Source organism: Syngnathus typhle, linkage group LG1 (assembly GCF_033458585.1).
Source record: "Syngnathus typhle isolate RoL2023-S1 ecotype Sweden linkage group LG1, RoL_Styp_1.0, whole genome shotgun sequence".
Lineage (NCBI taxonomy): Eukaryota > Metazoa > Chordata > Actinopteri > Syngnathiformes > Syngnathidae > Syngnathus > Syngnathus typhle.
In genome coordinates, this window is record NC_083738.1 from 18774878 (window position 1) to 18794369 (window position 19492).

The 19492-nt window shown below is 42.5% G+C and overlaps 3 protein-coding genes across 6 annotated transcripts; all 3 read left to right on the plus strand.

Moving 5' to 3' along the window:
- Positions 1-1305: 1305 nt before the first annotated feature.
- ogt.1 (O-linked N-acetylglucosamine (GlcNAc) transferase, tandem duplicate 1) lies at positions 1306-14111 on the plus strand. Of its 4 annotated transcripts, none has more exons than XM_061279947.1 (22): positions 1306-1689; positions 2421-2601; positions 3729-3972; positions 4090-4158; positions 7336-7452; positions 7539-7618; positions 7738-7933; positions 8026-8166; positions 8253-8353; positions 8487-8640; positions 8880-8981; positions 9091-9270; positions 10832-10990; positions 11123-11212; positions 11302-11427; positions 11534-11704; positions 11800-11916; positions 12094-12264; positions 12543-12695; positions 12783-13035; positions 13135-13258; positions 13345-14111. In XM_061279947.1, exons 1-22 carry the CDS (start codon positions 1653-1655, stop codon positions 13523-13525), a joined length of 3147 nt encoding a protein of 1048 aa, XP_061135931.1. In that variant the 5' UTR covers positions 1306-1652; the 3' UTR covers positions 13526-14111. The 4 variants fall into 4 exon arrangements, with proteins under 4 accessions (XP_061135931.1, XP_061135933.1, XP_061135951.1 ...); XM_061279949.1 differs by having other exon boundaries at positions 2451-2601; XM_061279967.1 differs by lacking the exons at positions 1306-1689; positions 2421-2601; positions 3729-3972 and adding an exon at positions 5933-6057 and having other exon boundaries at positions 4148-4158.
- Positions 14112-15048: 937 nt separating this feature from the next.
- Positions 15049-17122, plus strand: atp5po (ATP synthase peripheral stalk subunit OSCP). Its single transcript, XM_061280026.1, has 7 exons — positions 15049-15157; positions 15433-15483; positions 15584-15694; positions 15769-15898; positions 15981-16093; positions 16188-16274; positions 16855-17122. Exons 1-7 carry the CDS (start codon positions 15089-15091, stop codon positions 16963-16965), a joined length of 672 nt encoding a protein of 223 aa, XP_061136010.1. The 5' UTR covers positions 15049-15088; the 3' UTR covers positions 16966-17122.
- Positions 17123-17508: 386 nt separating this feature from the next.
- LOC133155057 (UPF0461 protein C5orf24 homolog) lies at positions 17509-19379 on the plus strand. The gene is made up of 2 exons (XM_061280043.1): positions 17509-17712; positions 17892-19379. The coding sequence occupies exon 2, from the start codon at positions 17895-17897 to the stop codon at positions 18561-18563; it is 669 nt and encodes a 222-aa protein (XP_061136027.1). The 5' UTR covers positions 17509-17712; positions 17892-17894; the 3' UTR covers positions 18564-19379.
- The last annotated feature ends 113 nt before the right edge of the window (positions 19380-19492 follow it).

Here is a 19492-nt window from a genome sequence, read left to right on the forward strand (position 1 = left end):
ATGGTGAGTTACTGTTGACAATTTCTTCAGTTTCCCTTTGGTCTCATTGTGCCCAAATGCAGGATGAAGAAAACTACTTACATAATTCTTGTTTAACCAGTTATTGGTCCATTCATAGAGCAAACAAGGAGCCGAATGGCAAAACTCACAACAGATCATATTGATCTGAAGCAATACTGTATAATGGGTCTTCTTTCCCGACATGGAAAGGTTAGAAAGTAAATTTGATCTTCTCAAGAAGGGACACTTTTGTGGTTTTGTTATATGGCATAACGTGTGTTTCGTAAATGCGTACTGTCATTGCGACATTAATTATTTCATGAACCGTGCACAATAAAGTAGTTGCAGATGATTCAGGAACTTCATGATTTATGTGGCAGGCCACTCACTTATTATCATATTTACTGTTTTTCCTTTTAGTGTTTTAAATTTGTGGTATATGCGTGTCTTTTATGTTTGTTATTTATGGCCAAATTCGTACTAGTCGTAGGGAAGGAACTTCATCATAAAGCGAGGAACCCCCCAGATCTCCGGGAAGGTTTTCTTCCAATTCGTTCACAGAGGTTGCCCCCTATTGACCATAATATTGTACTTCACTCCAACCAAACAACCTTGAAACAATTATTTAAAGCTTTTATTCGTTTCGATAATAACTATGGCGGTGATCTTTTGTAGTTGGATAACTCCCATGGATTAGTAAATTAACTAGAATAAAGGAGACCTTCGGTATGATTCGACTCAATATGTTCAATCACAATAATATATTGTCAAGTGTGGACAATTATGTCCATGAAATTTAGTGTTACAGAAACAACTGTGTAGTCTAAGGTTTACATAGATAAGTTATGAATTTCACATGTAATATGGTTGGTGGGAAATAATTAAGACAGTCCCCAACTCGTAATGTTACAGAAATAATTGTGTATTCTAAGGTTTGTATAGATAAGTTATGAATTTTACATGAATTGGTGGGAAATAAATAATAGAGTCGCAAACTCGTAATATCTGCACAGACAGTATTTTAGGCTGTCACGTGATCACTTTGCGCAACGGTTTTAGTCACCATGGCTGTCCTTATCATTACTGCGCAAATATATACTTCCGCGCATAATAGTGCACCACTGTTTTTTTATTTTAATTTTTATTTTTACAGAGAAGCCCGTTAGATTTGTGACTAGTTTATAAATAATGTAAGAATTCTACATACAAGTAATACATCTTAAGTGAATAAAATATTATTCGATGTTATAAGCGCTTTTTGCGTCGTATTGTCAAGAAGCGGAACTACTTTCTGCCTAAAATTTGGTTACACCCACTTCGCCATTTTCTACTCGTTGAGTGCATTGTCACGAAGCTTTAGCTAGCTTTAGCTTGAGGCGAAAAAACAAATTTAATGTCACTCCGAATACCTATCGTGTAACGACTTTAATTGTTTGGCTATTTTTCAACCTGGTACGAGCTACAACGTCAAGGTAACAGCGCGTGACGTGACGAAAATTAAAGGTGTAACGGTTCGCCGTTTGGCTGGCAACGTGCTTGCTGCTCGTTGTGGGACAAAGACGACTGCCGGGTCGGACCTCTTTTCTTTTTAAACTGTAAACCTGACGGCTGACACATTGACGTCCAACGCGCAAGACTCGAAGACCGAGGAGATGACGAGCTCCGTGGGGAACGTGGCTGACAGTACAGGTTGGTTTCGTTTTAAAAGAAAATGGCGCAAGAAGTGCGTGGAGGGCGCACGAGAAACGGGCCATCATTTTGAATTTTGATGTGATCGAGGTGTTACATAGTCAATATTAAATTCTACGTCATGTATCGTAGTAGTTTCAAACAGACAACATCGTATCGTCAAAATGTAGATATTTATGTAATATACACTTGTATATGCAAGCTTGCTGTGGTTGGTGTGAATTAGGTGTATGGGGGATTAATACAAAAGCAATACTTTGGCATTGATGCTAACCCTTTCTGTAAATAAAGGCTGTTATGCTGCTCCCCTCCCATATTTGTTTTTCACCCCATGCATGTATTTCGTCGTCATATCGAAGTGAAGCAGTTGGCAGCATGCACTTTTTAAGTAAAATCATTACCTTAACTTCTTGTACTGCTTAATGTTGACGTTTCTCATGCATGTAAAAATGCCCCTTTCTACAGATTGCCTAATTTAAAAAGTGTTTTTTAATTCCGGTTTCCCCACTTCTATTGAAATATGTTACTGTAACTCTCAAGAACTTTTTTTCCACGTTCTTATGCTGAATGAAAATTTCCATCTTTTCTGTTCAGTTTATGTAATTATTATATTTTATGGATATTTATGATTTATTTTTCATTTGTCTGCCGTTTTCCATCCATCACATCTAATGTCTTGTTTCCCCACCCCACCCCTCCCCCCTGCTCCTTGGACTGTGTTGGTGCTCCAGAACCGACAAAACGTATTCTTTCCTTCCAAGGGTTGGCTGAGCTGGCACATCGCGAATATCAGTCGGGGGACTTTGAAGCAGCAGAGCGCCACTGCATGCAGCTGTGGCGCCAAGAGCCTGATAACACAGGCGTGCTGCTGCTTCTGTCCTCCATTCACTTCCAGTGCCGAAGGCTTGACAGGTGAGGTGGGCTCGTCAACGGTCCCATGCATCGCGAGTCACAATTTCTTCTGTCGTCAGGAAATCATATTCTGGGAGATTTGCTTGCTCATCAATTAAATAGCAGTTGGTGGTGGCTTGCGTTGTAACAGGTTTCATCATGAAATAATTGTCCAACATGTTGCAGGTTGAATTTTTGAACTTTGAGGATGTAAGTATATCTGACCGTAATGTGATCAGTGTACTCGTGTAGATTTTCAGTTTGAGATCAGATATTTGTGGACCAAATGGTGGTTTGCAAAATTTTGAGGTTTATTGTATGTGGAGTTCTTCAGTTGTAGCATGCCGGTAGACGTGCTGTGCTCAAATCACTTGGTGTGGGGTGAAAAGTTGCCAATTGTAATTTGTTTTTGCAATGGACCTCTGCAGTCTCTGTCTGCTGCGTCACTCTGGATACAAGATTACATGCAATCACAGCGTCAATATGACTTTTAGTTCCATAGTGTGTTTTGTCGGGAGAGCTGGAGAAGTGTTTTGTTCTAGAACCTGAAGTTGATACATTACAGGATGTGCCATCAAGTTAAGCAGGTGGCTTATTTTTTTCCTCCTCGGGAAATCAAAACCGATAGGAAGTGATGTTTCTTCAGCTTAGACACGCCACCATCTTCTAAGGAAATTACGTGCTGTTCTTTCAGTTTATGCATGCAATCGTTCACTCAGGAACATCAAATGGTTGGTTGATGAGTCCATTTAAACTCTAAACATTCAGAAGCACATAAACTGGCTCACATTAATCGTCGAGACTTGCTTTGTTTTCTGCTTAGTTTTAATGAGGCTGTTATAAGGTGACCATTCCAGGAGGCCTATGTGCGCACTCCGCGAACTTAAATGCATCATTTGCATTACATTGAAGCATGTGCAGTCAGATTAGTTCTGTCCATTCTGCTTTACTTTTTGCTTTTCTCCCTAAAAATGTAATCTGAAGTAGCGTTGTTTGCAGTTGAGTAAAAAAATGTCCAAGGCCGTGTGGATAAATATAGGCTGCAGATTTCCTGTCACATACTGCTATTGCTCCTTTTCATCATGCGCCTTGGTGCTAAATAGTCACTTACCAACTTTGATTCATTTGTCCCGTTTCCGAACCAACAGGTCAGCTCATTTCAGTACGCTGGCCATTAAACAGAACCCGATGCTGGCCGAGGCCTACTCCAACCTGGGGAACGTGTACAAGGAGCGAGGGCAACTGCAGGAAGCCATTGAACATTACCGCCATGCTCTGCGACTGAAGCCCGACTTCATCGATGGCTACATCAACTTGGCGGCAGCTCTGGTCGCTGCAGGGGACATGGAAGGAGCGGTGCAGGCTTATGTGTCTGCATTACAGTATAACCCCGTAAGTCGAATGCTGCGCGCTGAATTCAGACCGAGCCACCAGTAGCCAGAGCAAGCAAAAGTAAGCTTCAAAACAGTTGTTTGAAAAATATTCAAGTGAGTTGTTTGTCTTTGCCAGGATCTTTACTGTGTGCGCAGTGACTTGGGCAACTTACTTAAAGCACTTGGGCGCTTGGAAGAGGCCAAGGTACGTCATCCTGGTCTGGTGTTCGAAATCATGTGGTGTTTTGATGTGTGCTTTTAGTGTCACTTCTCTTACTGAAGCCATTCTTTGTCAACTGACTTTTGTTTTTGTTTCTGAACAAAAAGAAAAAGCCCATTATACAATATCTCAGAAAACAGGCCTAGTTCCTCCCAGTAGAATTGTGCCTTGCATACTTGGGAGTTTTGGACCATAAATTGTCTAAAGCCCATGTGAGTAAACCTAAATAAAAACTTTTTTTAATGCTAAAACGTTTTCGATCAAATTTTACAAAAACGATTATAGTTCCCCACAATATTGTAGACTTCTTATGCCTTCAACCTCATTAATGATCATTTGTCTCAATTCCTTTTGGTTTAGCTTGACCTTATACAAGAAGTCAACCCCCCCTTCCCCCTCTCTCCCCCTTTAGGAAGAAAGGCTCTAATAAGTGAGAAGACTTGACACTCAATATTGTTTTCCATGCATTTGATAGTGTGACTGTGGGGGGAAAATACTGGCTCGGTCTGTGAAGAATATATGAACTGATAAGTCATTAGTTTATATTTGCAGTGCTAAAGATAAGATGGTTTGTAACCTAGCCACTGTACGTTAGTATTATCTCCAGTTAATGGACATTACACTTGTTACCTCCATCCCCCCACCCCCCCTCCCATTCACACTGACTATTTTTTAGGCTCCTATTTGCCACTTCAGTTCTTTACTGCTTCTATTTGCCACTTCAATTCTTTCCCGATTACATGGGGCTCCCTTCCCTGGGTTGGGTCAAATCTGGAGGTGTGCAGTTGTCCCAGTGGTTACAGGCCATTTTACTTTATGCTAGATGGGGGTGGTGTGTTCCAGGAGTGGGGATGGAGTGTGAGGGAGTGTCAAGCTCCTCTGCTCTGTCGCTCCACCCCCGCGCGCTTGCTAAGGATTGGTGGAGTGTGCGCGCCTAGAGCTGCCTTCCTGACCTATCACCCTTCCCCCAAAAGTGCCAGAGAGCTCTTCCAACAGTGCCCAATCTTGTTTTTAGTTAACTCTGTCTCACTATGCCATGTCTTTTGTTATACCATTAAATAGTCAACCATGTGGTTGCAAAAGCTTGATTACCGTAAACTCAGGTTCCTTTCAGTGGTGCCTTCCATTGGTGTCCGGCAGTCAGCTCACAATCTATACTCCACCTCCTGCGTCAGATGCGGCTCCAAAAGGGCAGGCGTGCGCAGCAACGGCGATGTCTTCTTCATTTCAGAGCTGTGGAGGCTTCTAGATCCAAATAAACCACAGACTTTTCTCCTTACCCTATTGGCCAGGATTCAAGAGAGCAGGCCAGGACAAAGCATTTTAAGCATTAAAATAGTTCCTGAGAATGCTATAAGGCAGAAAATCAACAATTTAATTATTCTTCCATTTTGCTTCAGTATGTAATATCCCCCAAGCAATGGGATCAGTTCATTATGTTTAAGGTCAAGCCAGTAGCTGCCCTCCTGTCATGGCAACTAAACTAAATTCACACAACTGATAGAACTTGAAACTATGAACACGCAAAGCCTTTCTTCCCCCTCTCTTCCCCCAAGCATTTTTGGGGTTTTCTTTTGAACGCAACATTTTTTGCATGAAAGAATACTACATATAGTCGGTTTATGTTTGTTGTGTGTTTTGGAAGAACCTGCTACATTTCCATATTGAAAGACAAATGCATTGTTGATCCAATTTACTAACAATGTTGTTTCTGATTCTGTCTCTTTTGGTTTTTTCCTCAACTGAAATTGTTGTATAGAAGGTTTCAGGTGGGTGACACTATACCTGCGTAGGTGCCCGGCGGAAAGGAACACTAGGGGCAGCCTCAGTCTTCTCTTCTTCCAGCCAGCCGCGGCCACCACTCTGACAAAGTCCAAAAATATGGTAACGGGTTTGTAACAGCCAGCAAAAGAAAAACCACCTCACTTCATGCTTGAGCTCCTCTCTTGTGGCATCTCTTGAAGAGCAAATGAAAAAGAGTAGCAAAAGAAATGACAGTAAGCATTTTTAAGATATGCTTATACTAATGACTGAGTTTTAGATTAAGTACATAAAGAAACTTGGATTTGGAAGCAGTAATGGTGAAAACCAACTAAGAACGCTCTAACTCCTACATAACTCTTTATTACTTTCCAGTTTTGTTTTATGTTTCCCTTCTTTGTTGAGTTGCAGCGCTGTGATGATACCGATATTGCGCTGTGAGTCTACAGTAGCGCAGGGGCTGCGCAGCGATGCCCTCCAGGCAACTAAAAATGCACAGCGCGCCAGCATGCGACCCCCTACCCCAATCCCTGTGACCTCTTGGTTGCAGACCACTCCACCCTTGAAACCAGCCTCGCCCCCAAATGCCCCAATTTCTCTGAAGTTTGGCCATCCCTATATTTCGCCCCCAACAGTCCCTGCGGACTTCAAATCATAGCATTGCATTATAACCTTGCTCTGCTAATGTTTTCTTAATGGCAAGAGAGAATGGTGGCTGTGAGTCTGTGCCAGTCTGGTGTGGCAGATTCTCTGCCTGAGGGGGTGGTGTGTGCCTGTTGCACCAAGATGGTTGGCAAGCGAAGCAGCAAAGCCATGGCCTCTGTCACGAGCAAGGCTGCGCAAGCGTGGCGCATTGTGGTGGCGGCGGCAAGTAGTCCACCTCGCGCACCTGCGTGATTTTGTCGCGCAAGCATTTCAGGGACCATCACCTGCACAATCAGGTCACCATCGCAGGTTGTGAGATGTCGTACATGTTTTTGTTTAGCTAGATAATAGTGTAGCAGTTTGGGGTTGTAGCTTTTTTTAAGTGCACTGTAAGATTGATATTAATTTTGCCACCGGGCTTTTAAAATGGTGGCCATGACTGCGCGATGGTGGTCGATGTGTAGGTGTTGGTTGGATCAGCGCAGCGTAGGAAGAAGCAGTGCAGCTTCGCGCAGCAGACTTTGGCGCAAGCGAGCCCATGCTGTAGACTCACTTTTTGTTTTCCTGGAGACAAGTCACTAATTTTGCATTCTCTGCCCTTTTCTGTTTGTTTGGTTTTTTTTTTTTTTTCTTGCTTTTTATTCTCAACCTTTTTTTTGTTTGTTTGTTTTTTTACAACCCCTTGTCCTCCCCCCTCCACACTATTCCCTTTCTATCTGTTTCCTTTCCTGTCTCTTTTTCCATTGGGAACTCAAGGCTTGCTACCTGAAAGCCATTGAGACTCAGCCCAACTTCGCTGTGGCGTGGAGCAACCTGGGCTGTGTGTTCAATGCCCAGGGGGAGATATGGTTGGCCATACACCATTTTGAAAAGGTCTGTTGCTATATTTTCAAACACCTGGTAGAAAAATGTTGAAGTATCGTTTGTTAATCCCGTGTGTGTGTGTGCGTGTAATGAAGGCGGTGACTCTGGACCCAAATTTCCTTGATGCCTACATTAATTTAGGAAACGTTTTGAAGGAAGCCCGAATCTTTGATAGGTCAGTTATCTCAATCCTGACATGTGTGCCTTACATATCCTGTATAAAATAACTGAATAAGGTTAAAAAATGTTTTGATGACGCGGTTGCATGCAATTCAGTGTTGGTTGTGTTTCCAGAGCTGTGGCGGGATATTTGCGAGCCCTGAGTCTAAGTCCAAACCATGCAGTTGTTCATGGAAACCTGGCCTGTGTCTACTACGAGCAAGGCCTCATTGACCTGGCTATCGACACATACCGCCGAGCCATTGAGCTGCAGCCTCACTTTCCAGATGCCTACTGCAATTTGGCAAATGCGCTGAAGGAGAAAGGCAATGTAAGGCTAAGAGCATGGATTTGCACAATTGACCAGGAGTTTGGAGGGTCTGTGACGTCATTTGACACTTATCCTGGCCAATGTCTTTCCAGGTGTCTGAGGCAGAAGAGTGCTACAACACAGCTTTGCGTTTGTGCCCGACGCATGCAGACTCCCTTAACAACTTGGCGAACATCAAACGTGAACAGGGCAACATTGAGGAGGCGGTCCAGCTTTACAGGAAAGCACTAGAGGTACAACTTGAAAAGCGTGTACAATTGGGCAAAATGTCAGTTCAAGAGAATGATCAAAATGGTTTCTATTAATGATATGTTTCCAGGTGTTCCCTGAGTTTGCTGCAGCTCACTCCAACCTGGCCAGTGTCCTGCAGCAGCAGGGGAAACTCCAGGAGGCCCTCATGCACTACAAGGAAGCCATCAGGTTTGCATTCGTACAATAATATACCATTTGGACGTTTATTCTTGTGCAGCAGAACATGACGTTTTAAGTGTTAACAAGAATTATGCTGTTCACTGATGACACAAGGCGCTAACACATTGTCCGTGATTTACAGAATCAGCCCCACATTTGCGGACGCCTACTCAAACATGGGCAACACGCTGAAGGAAATGCAAGATGTGCAAGGAGCGCTCCAGTGCTACACTCGTGCCATCCAGATCAATCCTGCTTTTGCTGACGCTCATAGCAATTTGGCTTCAATACACAAAGTATGTATTGTGACTTTTCTTCTGGTTGTAGCAACACTTATTTTTTGACATTTTATTCTATCAACCTAGCTCTGTTATTACAAGAATTGTTAGTAGCTGTAACTGTAGGATTACTCTTGCTACCGTTATGGGAATCGAAAGGGACAAAACGTTTTGTACAATAATGCCATGGTTGAGTATTCTTTATAATAAGAATGTATCATGTTTCTAATGTATGGGGATGTATGTTGGTTTGTTAGGATTCTGGAAACATCCCAGAGGCCATTGCATCTTACCGCACTGCCTTGAAACTCAAGCCTGATTTCCCTGACGCTTACTGTAACCTGGCACATTGCTTGCAGGTTTGTGTTGTTTATATTGGATTCTCCCCATTTACACATTTGTTTATACGGATGGTGTTACATGACAGTTTTTTAGTCTTAAGTCATGGAATTTTGCCCTGTTTTTCAGATTGTGTGCGACTGGACGGATTATGATGAGCGCATGAAAAAACTAGTGAGCATTGTTGCCGACCAACTGGAGAAGAACCGCTTACCATCGGTGCACCCTCACCACAGCATGTTATATCCGCTCTCTCACGGCTTTCGAAAGGCCATTGCTGAGCGCCATGGAAACCTTTGCCTGGACAAGGTACACTCTCTTCAAAGTAACATTTGAGTTGCTTTTGGGATGGTGGGCTCTGGTGGAAGTGACAGGTGCCACTGGGTTGTTGTCAGAGGTTTGGCTGGTGGATGTGAGGGTACCTTCAATAGTGACGTTGTTTTAGATCAGGGGTGGGCAAACTTTTTGACTCGCGGGCCGAACTGGGTTCTAAATTTGGACCGGAGGGCCGAACCAGGAGCAGATGGAGGTAGGCTTTGTGTGAAGTCATATAAGCGACCTGCAAAGGTCATTGCATAAAAGATTTTGGCCTTTAGTAGGTAGTAAAGCATGGATATTCCAAACAAGTTTTTTGAAAACAAATGCATTTATTAACAGCATTAAAAATAATAATAATAATAATTCACTAAAAAACTGCTATCAGTGATTCTCATAAAATACGACACGTTATTATGAATAGCAGTCTCCATCACTTCAGTGCCTGCAGGTCAGATTAATGAAAGATGTTTATCTTATGAGATCACATCAAACGGCAAACATTCTGACCAAATATTCTTGAATTCTTGAAGAATCGGTGAAAGCATACATCCAAATAAAGTAATCAAAACAGCAACACGGTGAGGGGTATCTGAAAATCAGAGCAGAGTTTTAACTCACAAACACCTGGTAACAGAGGTGAGGAAACGGGAAACACTTCCTTAAAGTAAGCCTTAAGAAGTTTACAGGTTAAGATTAGTCGCAAATAGGTGGTGCATCAATGTCCTTGAGCATCCTGCATTGTTTGAAAATGAGAATGGTCGCTAGTTTCAATCCCTGCTATGTGTACAAATCATATTCAAAATGCATTTTTTTTACAATAAACTTGAGAGCCTCCCGTTCATTTTCAGTGGGAACAGTGTTGTTGGTCTCCCTTTTTTGCTAGTGCGTCATAGTCTGGAGTAAAATTTGTTGTGGAAATTCTTAGGAGAGATGCGAGGTGTTGGTCCGTTTACCTCGATCTGTGACGGGTTGATGTTGATGTGGCTGAACGTCACGTCGCGTACGTCGGGCCAAATTGGCCACTCTCTTTTAACATTCGGCACTCACTTCTTTTCTTCGGGCCACTCATTTTAATGGAAGGATTCCAGGGGAAGGTTTGTGGGTGGCTTTAGCGCAAAACTGCATCTGAAAGCTCAGCGCGCGAATTACAAGAATGCTGTCGTCACAGCCCACGCTCTAAATTCGGGACTGATAAGAATAGAGCGAGAGTGCACCATGTCCGTACTACTGAGTACGTACACGCACTTGTGAGTGTGCACCGAGCTTTCTGACACGGCTTCCGGTAGTAAATGCGCAGGCGAGCGCTTCGCCATCTACTGGCGAAACGCAGTCATTGCAGGCAAAATGACCAAAAAAAAAAAAAGTTTAGTAATACAATTTGTTCAGGGTTGGCGGGCCGGATTAAACGGTCCCGTGGGCCGGATGTGGCCCGCGGGCCGTAGTTTGCCCACCCCTGTTTTAGATTGATGATCAAAGTTCAGCTATGCAGCGCTCTTACTGTAAAATGAGCCCCTCTGACGCTGTCACGTGTACACATTTGTTTATTGAGCAGATTAATGCATTGCACAAACCTGCCTACGAGCATCCAAAAGATCTGACGGCCAGCGGTGGACGTCTGCGTGTTGGTTATGTCAGCTCAGACTTTGGCAACCACCCGACTTCCCACTTGATGCAATCCATTCCTGGGATGCATAATCCTGAGAAATTTGAGGTGAGTCACCTTCACTGTAAACCCTTCTTCTCTTGACTGCTCCCGTCAGGGCTCGCCACAGCAGAGGGAGGGTTTGTATCCAAGTATCTCATCATGTATATTCATTGCTCCAACTTTCTCTTTTTCCCCAAGGTGTTTTGCTACGCACTGAGCCCCGATGACAGTACAAACTTCAGAGTGAAAGTCGTGGCAGAGGCTCATAATTTCACAGACCTCTCACAGGTAACCTATTGTGTTTTCTACTGATAATTGTAAATGTGTCAATATTCTATTAAAGAGGATGTTACTGATACTAGTACCATTACTTTTAGATTCCTTGTAATGGCAAGGCAGCTGATCGCATTCACCAGGATGGGGTTCACATTCTTGTCAACATGAATGGCTACACCAAAGGTGCTCGAAATGAGCTGTTTGCCCTCCGACCTGCTCCTATACAGGTAAGATAAAAATATTGGCTCTTATTTCAAGCTTTATTTTTGGCCTTGTCTCAGAGTCAATCTTGTATGGCTTGTTTTAACTATCTTTTTCCTTTACCCACGTTAGACTATGTGGCTAGGTTACCCTGGAACCAGCGGCGCTCTTTTCATGGACTACATCATCACTGACAAAGAGACATCGCCTGGCGAAGTAGTCGAGCAATATTCGGAGAAGGTTGCCTTCATGCCACATACCTTTTTCATTGGAGATCATGCCAACATGTTTCCTCATCTGAAGGTTTGTCCTGTCTCTATGTGGTGTCATTAATTTTCAGATTTAGTTATTTTTCTTAGTAGAGTCTCAAAGTTGTGTCTATTGTTTTGTACCCACAGAAAAAGGCTGTGATTGATTTCAAATCAAATGGACACATCTTTGACAACCGCATCGTTCTCAATGGTATAGATTTGAAAGCCTTCTTGGACAGTCTGCCAGATGTCAAAGTGATAAAGGTGGGTAACATTTTTGAAGGTTGAACAAAAGTGATATGAGTGATTAAACAATACTAAAATGAGCACAAGTCTAGCTGACTAAGGATGACTTTTATTTTCATTTATTTATTTGGCAATTTTGATCACATTTGTTGAACATAGAACTCAAACTTGGGTGAAATCTATTTTGTTGGCCAGATGAAATGTGACAACAATCAGGAACCTGCCGCCGACACAAATGGAGCATTGTCTATGCCAGTGATCCCCATGAACACGGCTGCAGAAGCAATCATCAATATGGTCAACCAAGGCCAAATACAGGTCACCATCAACAGCTTCACCGTCAGCAACGGTCTTGCCACCACACAGGTAGGCAGTACACAAAGATGATTATTTTCCACACGTTTCTAATGAGCCAGTGCTAACTGACATTCAAGCGATAGCTCTGCGCCCAATATAAATGTTAAGTTTGTTTGATGGTTCATGGAGGTAAAACTTCAGTCTGAAAAATACCCAATTAAGTAGCGGCTTACCTTTGGTTAGTGTGAATGGTCACATACGTGCTATCTGTTGATGTGGAGAACCCTTACTTGCCTTGTGTTGGCGTGCTCTGTTTATACACATGATTATTTTCACTCCCTTTTCAGATCAACAACAAAGCTGCCACAGGGGAGGAGGTGCCACGCACAATTGTTGTGACCACCCGTTCTCAGTATGGTCTTCCAGAGGACTCCATTGTTTACTGCAACTTCAACCAGCTCTACAAAATTGACCCCCCAACTCTTCAAATGTGGGCCAATGTAAGTCAGAGCCTCTTCACTACACCGTAATAGTTTGTTGTTCTTTTTACACTTGTATTTGAAATGTTTTGCAACTCTTCCCTACAGATCCTAAAACGTGTACAGAACAGTGTCTTGTGGCTCCTTCGGTTCCCCGCTGTGGGTGAGCCCAACATCCAGCAGTACGCTCAAAACATGGGACTGCCAGCTTCTCGCATCATCTTCTCACCTGTGGCCCCTAAAGAAGAACATGTTAGGAGGGGTCAGCTGGCTGACGTGTGCTTAGACACGCCTCTATGCAACGGTCACACCACAGGCATGGATGTTCTGTGGGCTGGTACCCCCATGGTTACTATGCCAGGTGAGGTTTTGGTTATTTTACTATAAAACACTACTTTTAAAGACTGTGTGAACTATCAATTGACTTGATTGTTCTCCATTAACATCATTCTCACAAAAGGTGAAACCCTTGCCTCACGAGTAGCTGCTTCACAACTCCGCTGCCTTGGCTGTCCGGAACTCATCGCCCATAGTCGACAGGAGTATGAGGACATTGCGGTCAAACTGGGCTCTGACATGGAATAGTAGGAAGAAATTTATACTACCTTGAAAAACCATTGACATGTTTGACAAGCTTGTGGCTGATTCCTTTTCTTTTTTTTTTTCTCAGCCTGAAGATGATTCGGGCACGTGTTTGGAAGCAGCGCATCTGTAGTCCTCTCTTCAACACCAAGCAGTACACGATAGACCTGGAGAGGCTCTACTTGCAGATGTGGGAGCACCACAGCAAGGGCAACAAGCCGGAACACATGTTTCAAGTCCATGCAGTAGAAACTGGTGACAGCGCCTGAACTGGAAGCCCTCCTAGAGACAAATTATAAAAATACCAGTGTTTTCCTCCCTAACATCTTTATTCCAAGCCATGATGAGCATCCTAGTTTGGATGGTTTACTCACAGCCAGCCCTCTCCTCTGTGAATGATTGTGTTGCACGCTCTCTTCTAAGTGGGACCCAGTGTCATGAGCACAGACACATTTATCCCCGCTCGATCCTTATCACATTTTGTATCATGTGAGGGACACTACAGTAGAGGAAACTGAGACATTTGAGTGACTACTGAACACACTGAAGTATTTGGATCAGTCGCTGTACTCTGCTGTTTGCGTGTGTATGTGCGTGTGGATGTACAGGACTAATTGAAGCTTGTGGTGCAAATACCACCCTTATAGATGTTGTATTTATAAAAGGATCCATGTTTTTTTTTTTGTTGTTGTTGTATGGGAAGGCTGCTCCAAGGAAATTGTAAGTCTTTCAAGTTCTTTCAGCTTTAAACACTTCATTTTAGCGGAGATTGCAACCAGTTTCTCCTAAGATGTTATTTTACGACAAAAAGGAGTTGATGTGCAAAATTGTTTGGGTAAAGTCACATACACCAAATCTTCATTCTACTGTCTCAACTTGATGTTACACTGATAACATTACTGGTAATTTGGCTAAAGATGTTCCAGATCTAAATTGCAGAATAGCTGAAAAAACAAATTTAACTTGTTTTAAATCACACTGAAGGAACAGCCTTGGTAAGTATTTTCTTAGCCGTTTTTGTATAGTCTTTGTTTATGCTGTCAGTTATACTTTGCTCTAGATATGGGGAAAATAAAGATGGCAATTTGGGGGGAAAAAACGTTTTTTCTGTGAATTTGGTTAACGAAGTGACTCGGAGGGGCATTAATATAGAGCACAGTTGGTTTGGCTACGGGAGGATTGAAGAAAGCATGCACAAATACAATGCCTCTACCCTGAGCTTCCGGCCAAGCAAGATACATTTCCGTTTGTTCATTGTCATGCAGTTTGATCCGCACATTTATGAAAGAAGCTTGCTTAAACCCTCATTCTTTGGATTATTTTAATACTGAGCCACGGGGGCATGGATTCGGTTTATACATTACATCTATGATACCATAATGCAATGCTATTGGGACAATTCATTTCAACGAGGTGTAGGATACCTCCACATGGGCATTAAAAGCCTCTACTTGTACTAGCATGCTCACTTCAGTATCGTGAAAACACTTGACTTTTATACTATAAGCAATGCACAAACCAACAACTACAACACAAAATTTGAGATTTGTAGATAACGCTAAACTTTACTTATGTAACATAAACGCACACACAACACAGCGGGTAGCTTCTGTCGTTCCATTTCAGAGTGGTGGCCTCCGGCTCAGCCTCCGACTACCTGAAACATGTCCTAGCTCGAAAAAGGCAAACAATATTCTATCTAACATTAACAACATAAACGATTTATAAATGCGGTAAAATGAGGAATGGTAATTGTGTTTAATTGTATTAATGCCCACACTCGATTTAAAGGACTACAGCCCCCATGAATAAATACGACGTCTTTACTGCACATGCGCAGTCCTTGCTTCCAGTCCGGACAGCTGGAGGAGAAAATGGCAGCACTCGTGCTAGGACAGCAGGTAAGACGTTCAATGATTTTACACAATTGATTGATTTTACAATAGCTGAAACTCTGTATTCGTGTATTTACAAGGTATTCTAACGCACTATAAACTTGGTGAAGTCGTGCTGTTGATTTTAAATGTCAAATAATTTACACGACGCTTTGCACTTGAATGACTGCTAAAGTGCTAGCCTACGCGTTAGCTGCAATAGACAGTATGTGTGGTAATCTGTATACACTCATGTTCGTGGCATCGCTGATGTTAGAAGTTTGCTACTTGTGTTCGCGCAGGCTCGCCAGTTTAGCACATCAGCCATTAGGCCTGCATCCAAACTGATGAAGGTAAATATTAATGACACAGCATGCTTCGTGGGCGACCGCTCATATGAAAGAACTTTGTGTTTTGTTGTGTTTTGAATCTCATTTTGAATTCCCCCTTAAGCCACCCATCCAGGTTTATGGAGTGGAAGGTCGCTATGCCACTGCTCTGTTTTCTGCTGCCAGTAAGCAGAAAAAACTGGACCAAGTGGAGCAGGAGCTGGGCAAAGTGAATGTAAGTAAAGAGCGTTTTATAAATCCAAGTTTATTTGAAAGATTGATCTGCTTAAAGGCTGCTTTTCCCCACAGGCCCTCATCAAGGACCCCAAGATTTCAAGTATTGTCATGAACCCTCACGTGAAGCGCAGCCTCAAGCAGAAGACCTTCCATGATGCCCTTGCAAAGGCAAAGGTCTCCACTATCACAACAAACCTCATCAGTGAGTTGCCACTTGAAGCTTATTTTTTAATATTGTCTGCATTGTCTCAATAGCTTTGGCTAAAATATACTTGTTTCTGCAGATGTTCTGTCTGATAATGGTCGTTTGCCTCGAACCGGTGATGTCATCACTGCTTTTGGCAAGATGATGAGTGCACATCGTGGAGAGGTGATCTGCTCAGTAACTACTGCTCAGGTAGGTTGCGCAAATGCTTTTGCCTATCATGTTGTCAACCAGTATTTATTGTAGCTAGACGTACACACACCTCATCAATATATAATCATTTCAGTCTTTGGATCCAGCCAATCTCACTGAGTTGAAAACCGCACTTAATGGATTTCTTCAGAAGGGTCAAACGATCAAGCTGGAAACCAAGGTACAATTTTAATCAACAATTAATTTTCCTTCCATCCTGTTTTGTGATCAATGGTACTGTATCATAAGGTATCAGGGCCAAAGCAGACATGGGTGTCGCCATATTATAATGCATTCTTGCTAACTACCAGTCATAACAGTTTGATAACGTTTCATTGAGCAGACTACTTTGATTATTGTTTTAGATTTAGACCCAACCTTAGTCAACCCTTGAGATTACTCCTTAGGGAAATGCTGGTTCCAATAGCTTATACAGTAAATAGGTGACATCCAGTTTTTTTTTTTTATAAGACTTTTGTGCAGGCCACGTTTCAGGAACCCATTAATAGGTGCTTTTTCCTGCGAATAACCAAGGAATGTGTGAATTTGCAAATTCTAAACTGAGACTGAGGATCTACTGTAATCTCTACTCACTATGGATACATGAGAATGTTATCTACCTTTTATTATTATTAGTTATTTCCATTAAAACCTTTTAACTCCTCATTTATTGTAACTGTGTGCAGTATAATCTAACTGTACCACTAGGATTGTGCAGTGAGAATAACAAAATGTGACTTAAAATGTTCTCCTCTTTCCAGTCCGATCCTTCAATCTTGGGTGGCATGATCGTCAGTATCGGGGACAAGTACGTGGACATGTCCACAAAGACAAAGATTCAGAAACTGACCAAGATCATGAGAGACTCCTAAGTCCCGTGGACTTCATCTTGCATATGTTTTAGAAATGACCATCAAGTGAACAAGTGCTAATACATGTAAATTCTTACCTGTTTGGCATTGCAGTTGCGCCAGAAATCAGTGTCTGTACTGAAATTCATTTGGATGTCAATAAAACCTCCCAATAATATGCTTCTGTGTGCGTGTGTGACGCAAATCATATGAGATACAGTAGCACCAGTACTAATTCAGACATTACTAGACATAGGCATTGTTGGTGTATTAACAAAATTATTTAATGTCGTATTTGATCGTGGTTGTGTTGGGGGGGGGAAATGACTCAATCTTACTGAAGGTCACTACCGTACTTGAGCACGTTTTCGTTGTCTTGTTCAGATTTCAGCACGGCGAACGCATTTAAGAGCGGCATAAATTATGACTCCAAAATGTTAGCTTTGTGTAATTTAAAAGAAACAAAAATATTACTGCTTGGATGGGTATTCTACTTGTTCATGTCAACGTTTCATTCTCCAAAACATGACGTTTTTCCCGGAAGTACGACATCGTTAAACCCGCGCATGCGCAGTGATTCCATCTTGCTACATATTTTTTTCAGGAAAAAATGGCTTCCTGTCTCATCTCGCCGACTGTATGAAGGATTAATAAAAATATGAAACCACTACTTCCTTTTATTTTCGGACACCAAGGCGTACTTTACAGACATGACCATTGTTAACGACACAATAATAACATTTGGTCGTATGTTATCCCAAGATTGAGGTAAGTGAGGCCCTCCAGTCTAGGTTAGCATTTTTTTAAACTTCGTTACTTGCATGCTACGCTTCATTGACTAGTCGAGATTAAATGTGCGCAGCGATAAAATTCGTTTTATTTATATGGTTGCGTTATTAACATGAGTTAGTGTTATTTTGCTGTCCCCCCCCCCCACCCCCACACAGAAAATGATGCATCAAGTGACCTGTAGCAGCAGCAGCAGTGATTTCTGTATGAGCGGACCTGCAGAAGACTGCCATCCGGCAAGCCGTTTTGATTTATGCAGCCTCCAGTCTCACAAGTTCTACCCATGCTCCCCCACAAACTCTGGCTTGCACCTGTCATTCACAGGCCTGGCTCCTTTGCCACAGAACATGCACAAGGTGATGGCGGGTACGACGCAGGACACCCAGAATACTTTTCAGCCTCTGCCAATAACAACTATCAATAGTGGAGGGGTTGCAGGGCCTGACGGCACCAAAAAAAATACAGGCAAAGTGAAGTCTGGGAGGAGAGGCAGACCACTGGGGACCACCAAGTTAGCTGGTTACCGCACAAGTACTGGACGTCCACGTGGGACCACAAGAGCTGCTGGTTTTAAAACCAGTCCCGGGAGGCCCCTCGGTACCACCAAAGCAGCTGGCTATAAGGTGAGCCCCGGCAGGCCCCCCGGTAGTGTCAAGAGTCCGGCGAGGCTCAAGGAACAGCAAAGTGGTGGTGATGCTCCCAAGAAACTCGAATTTAGTCCGAGCAAACTGGACTTCACCAGCTGTGATCTTCCATTGCTTGCCTATGCCATGATGGAGAAGAGAAACTTGTGCGAGCCTCTCGTGAAAGCCGATGACACCGGTTCATAACATCAGAGCGCAGAAGAAGAAAAAAAAAAACATGACAGCCAAGCACTCAACTTCCTGACTCTATTTCAGTGTACAGTCTTAGCTACATCAACAAATTCCCTTTCACCAAGATGCACTTGGCAGGGAAGTTTGCATGTTATCATTTTGGTGGTAAGAAATTGAGTCTTTTGTCATAATGTGATCCCTCCTTGAACACATAGGACCAGTATCTTGTACAATTTTCTAGATAAGTATTTTGTGATAAACAGCCAATCACAACACCATCATGTGAACTTCTGTAAATGTGTTATCCACTTCTTAAAATACTCTTGCTTGTTTTCTGGTCAATTCCAGATTTTTGGTACAGCCGGTTGAAGTGTTAAATAGTGTTGAACTAGTATTCCCAACCTTTGTTGAGCCAAAGTTTTACATGGGGGGGGAAAAATCCCTGAAAACCACCAAACAAAAAAGGCACAATAGTTCATTGTTGATTTTATTAAACTACTGCTATCTTGTCAAAGAGCATTTAATTGCTTTAGCTGTCATTATATGTCGGTGGCACAGATAGTGACATTGTTTGTCGTAAATAATCTTGGGACCAAGTAAGGCAAATTGGAGAGTGGCATTTCTCACTTGGCACACTGGTTGGAAATTTCTGATTGGTTTTAATACATTGTGTTGGGAACGCCATTGTTACCATGTTTGTCCGACTGACGGTGTTAAACACCCCCCACGTACTCTTCACTATGTCTTGTAACCATATTACTTACAGATTCACAGCATGTTGTTCCAGTTTGTTGGGCAAAAAAATCCAAATAAAATGTTTTTTTGCTCATGGCTTATTGTTAAATGGAAGGTGTGATTCCGTCTGCGTACACCAGAGGCCCCCCGTCTCTAAATAGAACGATTAACCTGTAAAATGACGAATATGTTAACGTTATGTTGAATTA

What these genes read in the sequence shown, in the direction of transcription:
- ogt.1 (XM_061279947.1), top strand. Translation starts at nt 1,653, where the DNA reads ATGACGAGCTCCGTGGGGAACGTGGCTGACAGTACAG. An exon ending in GAAGCCCGAATCTTTGATAG is followed by an intron (nt 7,619 to 7,737) that starts GTCAGTTATCTC and finishes TTGTGTTTCCAG; the next exon opens with AGCTGTGGCGGGATATTTGC. An exon ending in TCCGACCTGCTCCTATACAG is followed by an intron (nt 11,428 to 11,533) that starts GTAAGATAAAAA and finishes TACCCACGTTAG; the next exon opens with ACTATGTGGCTAGGTTACCC.
- atp5po (XM_061280026.1), top strand. Translation starts at nt 15,089, where the DNA reads ATGCGCAGTCCTTGCTTCCAGTCCGGACAGCTGGAGGAGAAAATGGCA. An exon ending in CACTCGTGCTAGGACAGCAG is followed by an intron (nt 15,158 to 15,432) that starts GTAAGACGTTCA and finishes GTGTTCGCGCAG; the next exon opens with GCTCGCCAGTTTAGCACATC. An exon ending in CTGCATCCAAACTGATGAAG is followed by an intron (nt 15,484 to 15,583) that starts GTAAATATTAAT and finishes TTCCCCCTTAAG; the next exon opens with CCACCCATCCAGGTTTATGG.
- LOC133155057 (XM_061280043.1), top strand. Translation starts at nt 17,895, where the DNA reads ATGATGCATCAAGTGACCTGTAGCAGCAGCAGCAGTGATTTCTGTATG.